Here is a 13,632-nt window from a genome sequence, read left to right on the forward strand (position 1 = left end):
CAACTAATGGTTTTACTAATAATTTTTCATCTGTTACAGTTTTTATTTTGGGAGTCTTTCAATGCCTTTTTCCATGTGTTGCATTTTTGTCTTGAGGAGGGTCGGGGATGGCACAGAAACGTAAATTGAATTTGTTACAGTCAAAATTATTGCATACTACCCGTACACATGCTGTACTTTTGTAGACTTTAACCAATCAAGAGTACAACTCCTAGTTTTGTGTAGAGTTAAAATGTAAACTTGTAATGAAATAAGACCATTGCAGCAATGCTTGTTCCCCTCCCCAGAAAACCCTTGCCTCCCAAGCCCAAATGTGTGAAATTGTAAAAAATATGCAGCTGAAAGAGGTTATTTTTACATCGTGTATGGAAGCTCGATGTGCTATCATAAGAAAGTTAGATAACTGCAGGTTAAAATTACAGGATAAAGCTTAGTGAAATTTCACTTTCACCTGTTAGTCATATGGTTATAGTCATACGGTGACAGACCAAGGTAATAGTCAAATTCCCCACTTAACCTCACTGAGCTTCTGTTGATGGCAGTTCCAACTTCAGTGGCCTTCAAGAAAGAAATCTGGTATTTATGCAGCACTTTTAACATGATCAGGACATTCCAAAGCACATCACAGCTAACTTGTGCATAGCGATATCCCATAAACCGCAATGAGGTAAATGACCAGAAAATCTGTTTTCATGGTCTTGGTTGAGACAGCAATTTTGCCCAGGACCCCATAAGAAACCACTGCTCCTCTTTGAATGGTGGCATTACCAAGGGATCTTTACCTCCAGCTAAGCAGGCATGATTTAACATTCTCGCATTCTCGCTCTGTACTACCTGCAAGAGAATGCAACTTTGGTTATGTGCACAAGTATTAAGAACAGGAATAAACTATTCAGTCCCTCAAACCTTAGATCTTGGCTGATCTATACCTCAACCTCCTTTATCAGCCTTTGTTCCATTTCCCTTGATCCTGCAAGAACTTCAAAAACCAGCTAGTTACTGTGGTGGGTGTGTCTGAGGTAATCCCCAGGTTTCTTTTGCTCACTGCTCATTGAGGAAGGTTGGCTGTGTAAAACAATTTTATAAATCATGGCTTTAAAACACTTGCAGTTGCAATTCTGTAGTTTTGGATTCTGGCCTGCAATATAACCAAGGAGGTTTCCACACCACTGTGTGTCTTGGGCAATGTTACAGATTGCTTTCTGTAGCAATTTTGCAATACAGCCAGGTCATATGACATTTTATGCTATTCAATCCATTTCAATCCATGCCTCCATTACCAAGCAGCTAGTTAGTGTAATATAAAGTGGTATACAGAAAACTTAATTAATTTTGTGCAAGATTAAACTTGAAGGTTGCTTCAGGTTACTTGGCAGAAAGGGAAAAGGAAGTCTGACTGAATTGCATTTATGTAACAATTTAACACATCTCTTAAGATTAAAATTTTATCGCACTTACAACATACAAAGCGACAGCTCAAAGCACTTTGCAGTACAGAAGGTACTGAGTGTGGAGCTATGGGAGGCAAAAGAAGAAATGGAGGGCTAAAATACAGACAAAGAATAAGTCTTGAGGAAAATTTTGAAATTGGCTTGAAAGGGAGGTGGCAAAGTAGAGATGCTGAAGAAAAGCATTCAAAGGCTGTGGGAACGTTAGTTAAAAGGTGTAGCCATCAATGATGGAGCAGAGGGAGCAGGGATCTAGAAGTAAGTTGGTCCCTACGATGACTGACATTGTCAATTTCATTCCAAGTCTTAGGCCTGTCCTGAGAGCATAAGAGTCAAGCATATAGTGTGGCTTTGGAGTCACGTGTAGATTCACTTCCCTGGAGAGCATTAATGAACAAGATGGATTTTTACAACAATCCAATAACTTCAGTTGTCTGAGGTACCATTCCTTTTACCCACCTCCAATATTCTCCCTCCACCTGGACCCCTCCCTCTGGATTCTTACCTTCTCTTGATCTTTTCATTGAGAACTGTCGGCGTGACATTAGCCGTCTCAATTTCTCTGCTCCTCTCACCCATTCTAATCTGTCTCTCTCTGAACTTACTGCACTCCGTTCTCTCAGGTCCAACCCCAACATTGTCATCAAACCCGCTGACAAGGGTGGTGCTGTTGTTGTCTGGCGCACTGACCTCTACCTCGCGGAGGCTGAGCGTCAACTCGCAGACACTTCCTCCTACCTCTCCCTGGACCATGTCCCCACCACTGAACATCAAGCCATTGTTTCCAGGACTGTCACTGACCTCATCTCCTCTGGACATCTTCCTCCCACAGCTTCCAACCTGATAGTCGCCCAATCTCGGACGGCCCGCTTCTACCTCCTACCCAAAATCCACAAACAGAACTGTCCCGGCAGACCGATCGTGTCAGCCTGTTCCTGCCCCACGGAACTCATTTCTCGTTATCTTGACTCCCTTCTCTCTCCCCTTGTCCAGTCCCTACCCACCTACATCCGTGATTCCTCTGACACCTTACGTCACATCAACAATTTCCAATTCCCTGGCCCCAACCGCTTCCTCTTCACCATGGACGTCCAATCCCTCTACACCTCCATCCCCCACCAGGATGGTCTGAGGGCCCTTAGCTTCTTCCTTGAATAGAGGCCCGAACAATCCCCATCCACCACCACTCTCCTCCGTCTGGCTGAACTTGTTCTCACACTGAACAATTTCTCCTTTAACTCCTCTCACTTCCTCCAAATAAAAGGTGTGGCTATGGGTACCCGCATGGGCCCCAGCTATGCCTGTCTCTTTATGGGGTATGTGGAACATTCCTTGTTCCAGTCCTACTCCAGCCCCCTCCCACAACTCTTTCTCCGGTACATCGATGATTACTTCGGTGCGGCTTCATGCTCTCGTCTGGACCTGGAAAAATTTATTAATTTTGCTTCCAATCTCCACCCCTCCATCATTTTCACATGGTCCATCTCTGACACTTCCCTTCCCTTCCTTGACCTCTCTGTCTCAATTTCTGGTGATAGACTGTCCACCAATATCCATTACAAGCCTACCGACTCCCACAGCTACCTCAACTACAGCTCCTCACACCCCGCTTCCTGTAAGGACTCCATCCCATTCTCTCAGTTCCTTCGCCTCCGTCGCATCTGTTCTGATGACGCTACCTTCAAAAACAGTTCCTCTGACATGTCCTCCTTCTTCCTTAACCGAGGTTTTCCACCCACGGTCGTTGACAGGGCCCTCAACCGTGTCCGGCCCATCTCCCGCGCATCCGCCCTCACGCCTTCCCCTCCCTCCCAGAAACATGATAGGGTCCCCCTTGTCCTCACTTATCACCCCACCAGCCTCCGCATTCAAAGGATCATCCTCCGCCATTTCCGCCAACTCCAGCATGATGCCACCACCAAACACATCTTCCCTTCACCCCCCTGGTGGCATTCCGTAGGGATCGTTCCCTCCGGGACACCCTGGTCCACTCCTCCATCACCCCCTACTCCTCAACCCCCACCTATGGCACCTCCCCATGCCCACGCAGAAGATGCAACACTTGCCCCTTCACTTCCTCTCTCCTCACCGTCCAAGGGCCCAAACACTCCTTTCAAGTGAAGCAGCATTTCACTTGCATTTCCCCTAACTTAGTCTACTGCATTCGTTGCTCCCAATGCGGTCTCCTCTACATTGGAGAGACCAAACGCAAACTGGGCGACCGTTTTGCGGAACACCTGCGGTCTGTCCGCAAGAAAGACCCAAACCTCCCTGTCGCTTGCCATTTTAACACTCCACCCTGCTCTCTTGCCCACATGTCTGTCCTTGGCTTGCTGCATTGTTCCAGTGAAGCCCAATGCAAACTGGAGGAACAGCACCTCATCTTCCGACTAGGGACTTTACAGCCTTCCGGGCTGAATATTGAATTCAACAACTTCAGCCTGCTAAATTCAACTTTGTCAGTCAAATGACTGACCCCACCCACCTCACCTTTTCTAGTAACTATTTTACTTCCAATGAAAGTGCTGATTCCCTTATCACTAAATCAATCTAATTTCTTTGATTTTATATTGCACTTGGCAGAATCTTAGTGCTGCTGGTCCTGGCAACAATCCTTGGAGAGCCTTCAGCGATCCCAGATTAAACTTGATAGATTTGTTAAAGTAGCCACTAGGAGGTCTTTGAGGGAAGAATATGTACATCCAGCAACTTTACGTTGTTTGTCACAGGCTCCACAAGACCCATGTAAAAGTGGCAGTAACAATCTACTGGGCACAAAATAAGAGCAGCTTTATACTGCAGGACACATTCATTAACAGTTGCCAAAAATGTGTAGGCACCAGTTTTCATTACTTTGAAAGGAAGAAAGGAGTGGGAGTGAATCCTGCACTGAGGACAACCACACAACAGGGAAAGGAACCACAGAGGGCTAGCTAGGGAATGAGGTGGGTGATTCCTATTCACGTTTAAAGAGTTGATAATTGGTGAGGAAGTTAGCTCTGGGAATTTCTTTTCGTATCTAAAGAGCTGCTAATTGGCAAGGCTGTTACTTCAGTGGTAGCTACAATCCTGTAAAGCAAAATGACATCTAGCATGTTACGCGTGTTAATTGAATTTATTTCAAAAGAAGCGAATTAAGGATAAATACAAAGAACTTATCCATCTTGTAACAATGCAGCAATCAGCTACCAATGTTTTATATAATGGGGGTAAAGATGAAGGACAATGAAGTTTGTATGCTGTTTTACTTGATTTCCTTCCATGAACTTAATTGATTATGTAATGTAGGTTGACATTTTAGTATAGTATTGTTGGAGGTGCTATCTCTCGGGTGAGACATTAAGCTGAGACCCTTATCTGCTCTCTTGGGCGAGTGCAAAAACAATATCTTGCCCACTATTTGAAGAAAGGCAGGGGAGGTCTCTCAATGTCCTGGCCAATATTTATCCCACTGAAAATGTAACTGTGTTCAAAATTTTAAGCAGTTCTAATAAGATAAATAGGAAAATCTATTTTCACTACAATCTGTAACTAGAGGGTATAACCAAAATAACACAGTTTATGAGAATGTGTTTAATCAAAGTGTTGTTAGGAGGAGGAGTTCCCTAGCAGAAATAATAATGAAAGCAGAATTCAAAATTTAAAATTTAGAAAGGAGGAATGTTAACAGATATGAGTAAAGGGTATGGAAATATTATTAAGTTTGTGGCTCTTTCAACCATGATCATATTTGATAGCAAAGCAGCTTTGAGGGGCCAAATGGCCTACTCCTATTTTCTATGTTTCTAGCAAAAGCACAATGGTCTGAATAGCAATCAGTGCTGTTAAAATTATGTGAAATGTTGGGTTGGTTCACTATTATTAAATGTTGTAAAGGAAGAATTAGATAGAAGTGGGATAAACTTTGGTCAAATGATATTTTCATCTGTGACTTCTTATGGAATTGGAACTCACCCAAGATTTTCTAAGTAACAGACGAGAAGAAATCTAGACACTTAAGACAGTTAAGGAAAATAAATCGGACCAATCGGCGAGCTATTCGGACCAAAACAAAGCATACGTTATGCCGGGGTGGCCATACCACAGCTCTCAAGCTGCATGCGGCTCGTCTACAGATACTGTAAAGTTCAGCTTTACAGATCAAGTGGGGTGGTTGTTAAGGCGGGTAGATTAATCTGGATCATTCTGAAGAATTGGGCAGGGCCCTGGCCGAGCACACAAAGCTGCCACATCTATTGGCCCAATTCTAACTTGACTGATTCAACCCGATTCCTGTAATTCAGCGATGCAGAGGCCACATCCCAGTAGCTGGTGCTCCCACGTACAAACTGAAGGGTGTCTTCCTGCTCTGGATTTTCTGCCTGGTGCTGCCTCAGCTGCAGGAGTCGATGCCACTGGATTGGGGTGAGAGTGGGATCAGACGAGGACTGAGAGCTGGGCTGGGTGGCAGGGGAGGCCAGGAGTAGGGTGTGATTTGTGGGAGGGGATGGAAGGGGCTGAGAGTTGTGAGGGGAAGGGGCCTAAAGCCTTAGGGTGGTGTAGGGGAGGCCAAGAGTGGAGCTGAGGGTGTGGGAGTGAGGGCAAGGCTGAGAGTTGAGCCTTGGGGTTTGGGCCCTGACAGCCGCTTCTCTTCACTCCACCTCTCCAACATCTGGGCAAGGTGGTGAGATCCAGGTAGCGGAAGAGTGGAGTTGGAAAGAGAAGATCAGTGAGAGTGGCTGAATGGGGAGAGTGGGCATGAGTGAGTAAGTGGGGTGGGAGGAAGAGTGCGAGTGAGTGGGGAGGGAGGGCACACAAGTGCGTGCAAAAGTAATAAAAATGTGTCTGTAAAAGTTGTCCATGTCTTGCGGCTCTCAAATGGCAATAATTGTATGCAACTAATGTTCAGAAAGTTTGGCCAACCCTGTTTTATGCTGGCCTTACAAAGTGTTTTTTTTACACATTTCAAAAAGGGGGTGTTTAGTTTAATGTGAATGTTGTGAAGGTCATAAAACTCAAATAATAGTTCACGCCCCATTTCATGCAAATACTTAGAAATTATATTCATGATAAGTTCATCCCACTTGCATTGAGTAAATACTTAACCTGTACAACTTCTCCTGACAGAAGATAAATATTCCTTAAATATTCATTGATATCAGTAAACAGAAATTACACTTTAATCTTCAGTGTGTCGTGGTTTTCCATTTGTTTTACAGATGTGAGTATTTACTTTTGAGTCATTGCACATGGATCACACGTGGAATGTTAGTGAAACACTTTGTTGTTGCTAGCCTTACTCAAAACATGATTTAAAAAAAAATCCAGAACTAATTTCTGTCCTAAGCCCTCACAAGACTGCGATAGCATAAAAATAATTTGCATTCATGTAGCATCTCCCACAGTTTCATAACTTTCCAAAGCATTCATGGCCAATGAAGTACTTCTGAAGTGAAGTAACAGTTGTAAATAGGAAACTGTGCCAATTTGTACACGGCAAGGCCCCACAAACAGCATTGAGACAGTTTAGGCAGTGTTGGTTGAGGGATGACATTGACCAGGACATGAGAACTATTTTGCTGCTCAGAGAGTGCCATGGCATTTTATAATGTCATATAACTTCTTGGTTAAACATCTAATCTGAAAGACGGCATCCCTGACAGTGCAGAACTCTCTCAGTACTATGCTGAAATATCAGAAAAATTGTGTTTTAATATCTGGAATTGGTCTCAAGGTCATGACCTCTGAGTCAGAGGCAAGAGTGCTACCACTGTGCCAAAATTGACACCTTAAACATGTCCCGTTTAACTTCTGACCTAAACCAAAATCTGGGATATTGCCATGACCAAATTAACTCTTACAAATGAACTCAGGATATTAATTTGTTGATCTGACTAGGAATGAGAAATAAACACAGCTTTTACTCGCGTCAGTAATTATTAACCTATTGGGAAAAATAGTTTTCAAATGTACTTTAGTTTCTGCCAGTAAAGGACCCTGAATTTGACTTTTTTTTCCCAGTGGAGAGCAATTTTTTCAGAATTTGCTAAAAAAATTATTCCTGTTCAGCAACTAAATTTTAAACAGCATTGTAACACTTAGTCTCGGAATCAGAGTTGCTGAAACCAATATTTTAAGGGCTGAAGTAGATTGTTGTTGTCTGCATGTACCATTACAATAGCATTATTTACATGAGTGCTATTTTAATTATAATCCTAACTCAGTTAATAAAAAGAAGAGTAAGCCTAATAATGAGTTGTCATGTAATCTTTTCAACCTGTACTGCAAACTCGTTATGCAAGACAGTCTGGATAATTTGGTAATTGGTTTCCAATATCAGTGTACCTTAGACCCGTTGCCAATTTTCCAATCATGATTGCAGAGAGATTCTTCTTTACACACCACCAAATGCTAGGTATAAAACTAATCATGTTTAGTCATTTGGTAGTACAGAACTTGAGTACTGCTTGAAAAAAAGAGACATATTGAAGTTTCTCGTCTTGCACTCATCAGGACACTTTGCAAGAATACCAATATAAAGGGAAAACAGCAATTTATTCTTGAGAATAGAGTGCTAATTGGTTGGCAAGTAGACTCTGATTGACAGAAGCGCTGCCATGGGGAATGCACCAGTGAAGGTGACACAGTTAAATGCCAAGCATTGTTTGAAATTTAAACTAGGCAGCTTGATCCTGATTGGTCAAGGCATTGCCCTGAGGAATGAGTCAGCGAATAGCTGTCACTTATTTTGTTTCGCTGAAACAGCGCAATGTGTGTACATGTTCTTTTTGTCTGCAAAGAACAGGGCCCTGTGTATTAATATATGTAGCTTCCAGTACACGCCAATGCACCACACTGCGAGCCAAATGACAATCTTAAATTGGTTGTCAGCGTAATTCTTAGCACACTGAGGATTATTTAGCAAATATTGACCAATCACAGAATCACGTCTAATGTTGGACACTGCTTTGAGTTTTTCAAGCATGGGTTGGTTGGGCACAGTCAGTACCTTGCCTGTTGCGAACAGCAGTTGGACATGCTGTTTAATACGATCCGCCAGTCTTTGGGACAAACAGCCTACATACCAAGCGTCACACTGGCACTGAAATTCTTATACCACATTAATCATTTGTGTGATAGACAGAATGTCTTTTTGGCTTGATGGCAGCAGCCTGTTAGTGGCAAATACCACTTGTGTTGCTACTGCATAGTAGCAGCGTGAAACAGCTAGCTTTACCTGTTGCTCAAATTTTTGAGATACTTTACCCTTCTAGGGCAAGATGATTGGCCAAAAAAAAATAGAGATGACATAAGAGAGCTGTTTTTTTTTTAAACACAGCAAGCTGTTGTTATCTGGAATGCACTGCCTGAAATGGTGGTGGAAATGGTTTCAATATAGGAAGTTTCAATGGTAATGTTCAAAAAAGAATTGGATAAAAACCCAAAGGGAAAAATTATAGAGCCAAGGAGAAAGAGCAGATGACTGGGACTAATTGGATAGCTCTACTGAAGAGCTAGCACAGACAGGATGGGCTGAATGGATGTCTCCTATGCTGCATCATTTTCTGACTGTGAAGTGACCTTTGGCACTAACCCATTAATACCATCATCTGCCTCAAAGGCAAACTAGGCTGACTGCAGTTGGATTGCTTTGTCTGTACCAACACCTGCCAAAGATTTTAGAAACTATGTAAAACGTAATTATTCTCTATCCCTGATGATCACAATCGATGCTTAAAATGCACATTATCCAAATCGCACCAATAAGCAATAGCTGCACCGTGCCTTCCACATTATTCAGTACAAGATTGATCAACAGACTAGGCTGAATAAATCCAGCATGGCTAGTCAGGCAGTTGCTCAGAGAACATTTATTGTCCATAATGCCAAAGGTTCAACCAAAACCATTGGCACTGAATTCTATGTAAATCAATTGAAAATTGCACTTGATTCCTTCAAGAAGGTAATTATCAATCCAGTAATGGAAAACTCCCCTTAGGTCACTCAGAGGACACAGTGCATTCAGAAATGTTGCTGAAGAAATCACAGAGCTGATTAAGCTTTTGTTAACATACCCTTATACTAACCAAGTACATTTTTCTGGGGGGATACTTGCTGCAATTTGCTTGTGCACCAGAAAGGATCACAAGAGATACCAGGCTTCTTGGAGTAACTGCTGGTAAGTACTTATCCATTATATAGTTTGCATGAATTCATGACTCAAATCTCTGTACCCAAAACTAATTGATTAAGTTTTGGTAATTTTCTTTCAATATGTTAGTGAGATTACTGGATGACTTGGCATTAATTTTTGTCAAGGTTATGGTGTATAATTCACAAAATTGCAATAATATAGTCTTATGGACAAGGGAGGGAGAAGGACTGAACCCTCCAATTCTTCTAACCTTCTGTCCGTAATCGGAGTGGTTTCATTTTGATAAAGGCTGAAATGTTTTTGCCAAACCCCACTAATGTGTAATCAGCTTTTTTTTACAAAGTCACTAGCAGCAGACTTTCTTGGATATATAAACCAGGTGGATTATTTATTCAGACTATGCCGGAAAAGGTTTAGTCACCGCTACTACACACACGCACGCACCATACACACAAGAAAGCTACAATAAGAGAAAGAAATCTCATTTTTACAAATATTAAAACCAAACCGAATAGTTAACAGTTCATGTGACTGTCAGAGTCCAGTGAGATTGGTTCTTTCACTCAGAAGTTAAAATCCAGACGAGTCCAGATAGCTGAAGACAGGATTTTGTAGAGTTTTCTTAGGAATAAGAGAAACGCAACAAGTTGAGAGAGGCAAGTAGCCAGAGGACCAATTTGCTTTCCCAAGCAAATTTAGGATCTTTCCGAAACAGGTTTCGAGGAGGCCTTAAATTCTAAGCCTTGTGGCCTGGTTTAAAAAAAAGGCTAGATATTATAGCCAGATTTCTGCAGTGAGGCTACTTCTGCATTCTGCAGTGTTGTCTGTCTTCTGCAAGCAAGCAGAACTTTTAATTAAAAACAAAAATAAAAATACCTGGAAAAACTCAGCAGGTCTGGCAGCATCTGCGGAGAGGAACACAGTTAACGTTTTGAGTCCGTATGACTCTTCAACAGAATTAAGTAAAAATAGAAAAGAGGTGAAATATAAGCTGGTTTAGGGAGGAGGGGGCGGAGAGATGGTAGAGCTGGATAGAGGGCCAGTGATAGGTGGAGATAGGCAAAAGATGTCATAGACAAAAGAGGTGTTGAAGGTGGTGATATTATCTAAGGAAACTTTTAATTAAAGCTTTCAGCAAAGGAGTTTTGGTCAGGTGACAACTGGCCATTGATACACGATGGGAAGCAATGCATAGTCTATTCATATTGGTGAAGTAGCTTCCACCTCCCATGGTCAAAACCATCGACATACAACGGAGGTAGATAGGAGTTCTTAGCACTTCTTTGTGCATAATCAGTTTCGGTAGCTACCATTTGTTACCTGGAAGTTCAGGAAGCAGGTTGTCTGATGCTTTATTATCCTTGCTGTTTTTGGGTGAGTTTTTACAATGGCAGGTGTTACATTCCACAAGACTGTGGTCATTGTAATCCACTTTTAGAAGCTTTGCCAACTTGCAGTTCCAAAAAGTCAGGTGATCTGTAACAGCCATTTTAAAAGTCCCAACAATGTCCATTTTTAAGAGAGTATACTTTTTAACAATTTGTAATATTCTCATGTCTGCTCAACATGAGAATATTTAATATATTTTATTCTTCCTCATGTCCCCATGCATATGTAGGCTATTATTTTTTAACACTTTTTTATACCATATCCCCTCCCCATTTATCTCTCAACTCTCAAGATTTTATTACATGTTTGACAGCCCTGCCAACCTCATATTAGGGAATATGAGTGGTGTGAGTTGAATATTGGACTCTAATTTTACCCTTTTACCTCATAAGATTTCTGGCTTTCATTAAATGCCTCATTAAATCACCATAGCTGTGATTTGTGGTGAGATCTCGTGTCAATAACAGTAACAGCAACTTGTATTTACATGGAAAATGTTACTCAGAGGAGCTGTAAGGTGGGGGAGATTGCAGAGGTAAGATGGGACAAAGCTATGAAGATCGATATTTTAAACTTAATACAGGAAACCAGCATTGGTCAGTGAGGATGGAGGTGATAAGTGAGTGTGGGATTTAAGATAGAACAGGATATGGGTCGTTGGGTTCTAAAATGGTGGGATTTTCTGAAGGGATCAGTAGAATGGGAGACTGGCATTGGAGAAGTCATGCATAGAAGTGTTCTATCCATCAATTACAATGTTTGTAGCCTTTTTAAGCATTTATTATAATATCATTTTTATATCTTTGCTTCCAAGCAGTTTCTATAATCTAGTAAATTCCTTACAGCCAGCGACTTCCATTGCATCAGTCTGGTTTGAATTTAAACTCTGGTCCCTGCGGGCAGCTTCTTTCAATAATGGGTCCATTATTTGAAGATGTCACAGGTTTCTCATCAGCGCTGGTGAAAAATCAGTATGGGAAAATTCCAATGGGTGGTTTTGTTTTCCCCTTAGTACAGACACTTGGAGTTCTAAAGTTCCTGCTAGTGTTAGATGTTAAAAACCACACCGAATAATCGCTCACTAGAATAATGTTCTTGTGTTAACCACTGTTTTATCCGGTCCCTTAATAAATGTCTACTAATGTATTACCTCATCTGCAGTAAATGTGTGCAAGCAATTAATTACAGCATTACACTTTGTTTCCAGACAGTGTCAATCTTAGAACAGCGTTTAACGATGACAGAGGACAAACTCCAGGAGTGTCTAGATAATCAACAGACTGTGCAGCAAGTAAGATCATCCTAGTTAATGAGAAAAGAATCCTAGATTTTTGGATTTTGAGCCTCTGTATTTAATCTTTGGTTGTCCAAAACAATTTGGATATTGAAGATGGCATCCTGTTAAAAGTAAGGAATGAACAATCAGCTTTTCCTGTCCTGTAGGATGCAGATTGCACTCAGATGGGTTCTGGCACTGAAACTGGAAAATAGCTGCTACCAAATCTCGCCAGATCTATTTTGTGTGCGACATGACTATCCTATTCTATTTCCTTTTGTATATATTTCTTTATATTGACTATTTCACAGACTATCCAAGTGGAATAAATTGGACACCTGAACATTTTTTATCATGACATTTTCCTTTCTGTAATGAGGATTAATTCCTTCATACATCGTATGACGTGTTCAAGGCTGTGTATACTCTGAGGCACATAATCAGGGTGAAAGCTAAAACGAGAGTGAATGTGAATTGTTTTTCACATGATTCTATGCAACTACTTAAAACCGTCACTTTGAATTTGTATTGATTCAAATTCTGTTTGACTTGTATTCATTACCATCAGAAAGTGGCCCTTTATATCACAGATGCTTTTTAATGCAACTTTTATAATAAAATCTCTATCATGAAATAAATTTGTGGATGCAGAATTATTGAAGAAAAAATATTTTTTACTTGTATTTGAATTATTGCAAGCCTCTAATATTGCTAATTGGCCCATGCTAGTTAGCTGCGGCTCAATGGTAGCATTCTCATTGGCTTCCCATATCCCAGTACCTGTAGCTTGATTGTGGGATTTAGTGACATCATCTGCCGCTCCTCTGAGGAAGGTTTACTTAGTTTGTAGTTAAGTCTTAAACATATTTATAGCTTTGGTACAACCTGTACAGAAGACATCTAATTCCCTGGAGTAATCAGGAACCTCTTAATTTTCCCTAGAATGTTAGAACTTGCACTATAATTAATTTAAGGATTAGAATTTTAAAACAGAAGAAATATTGGGATTACAGAAGCAAAATACTGTGGGTGCTTGAAATCTGAAAATATAAACATACTCAACAGGTCAGGCATCATCGGTGGAGAGAGAAATTGAGTTAATGATTCAGGTCCGTGACTTTTCGTCAGAATTGGAACAAGTTAGAGATGTAACAGGTTTTAAGCAAATGCAGGTGCAAGGGTGCTGTGGCAAGAGAGCAGATATTGGGTGTGAAGGAAGAGTGGACCAGGCTATTGCAGAGATGCCATTAGATGCTAAAAGAGGAGGGGTGTGAAGATGTGTTTTAATGGTGGCATAGCTAACAGTGTTAACCAATTAACAAAAGCAACAACTCAACGCATAGTATGAAAAGCGTAAACGAAAGCAAAGCAACTGCAAATGCTGA

General features: G+C 41.2%; 1 protein-coding gene across 2 annotated transcripts in view; it reads left to right on the plus strand.

The window, feature by feature from the left end:
• The window catches only part of poc1b (POC1 centriolar protein B), a 108,496-nt gene extending 95,611 nt beyond the window's left edge, over positions 1-12,885 (plus strand). For both annotated transcript variants that reach the window (XM_078567769.1, XM_078567768.1), the window contains 2 exons: positions 12,179-12,262; positions 12,415-12,885. In XM_078567769.1, coding sequence (XP_078423895.1) covers positions 12,179-12,262; positions 12,415-12,462 — 132 coding nt within the window. In that variant the 3' untranslated portion in view covers positions 12,463-12,885. The remainder of the gene's footprint in view (positions 1-12,178; positions 12,263-12,414) is intronic.
• Positions 12,886-13,632: the final 747 nt, after the last annotated feature.

The sequence above is a fragment of the Cetorhinus maximus genome, chromosome 22 (assembly GCF_964194155.1).
Source record: "Cetorhinus maximus chromosome 22, sCetMax3.hap1.1, whole genome shotgun sequence".
Classification (NCBI taxonomy): Eukaryota; Metazoa; Chordata; class Chondrichthyes; order Lamniformes; family Cetorhinidae; genus Cetorhinus; species Cetorhinus maximus.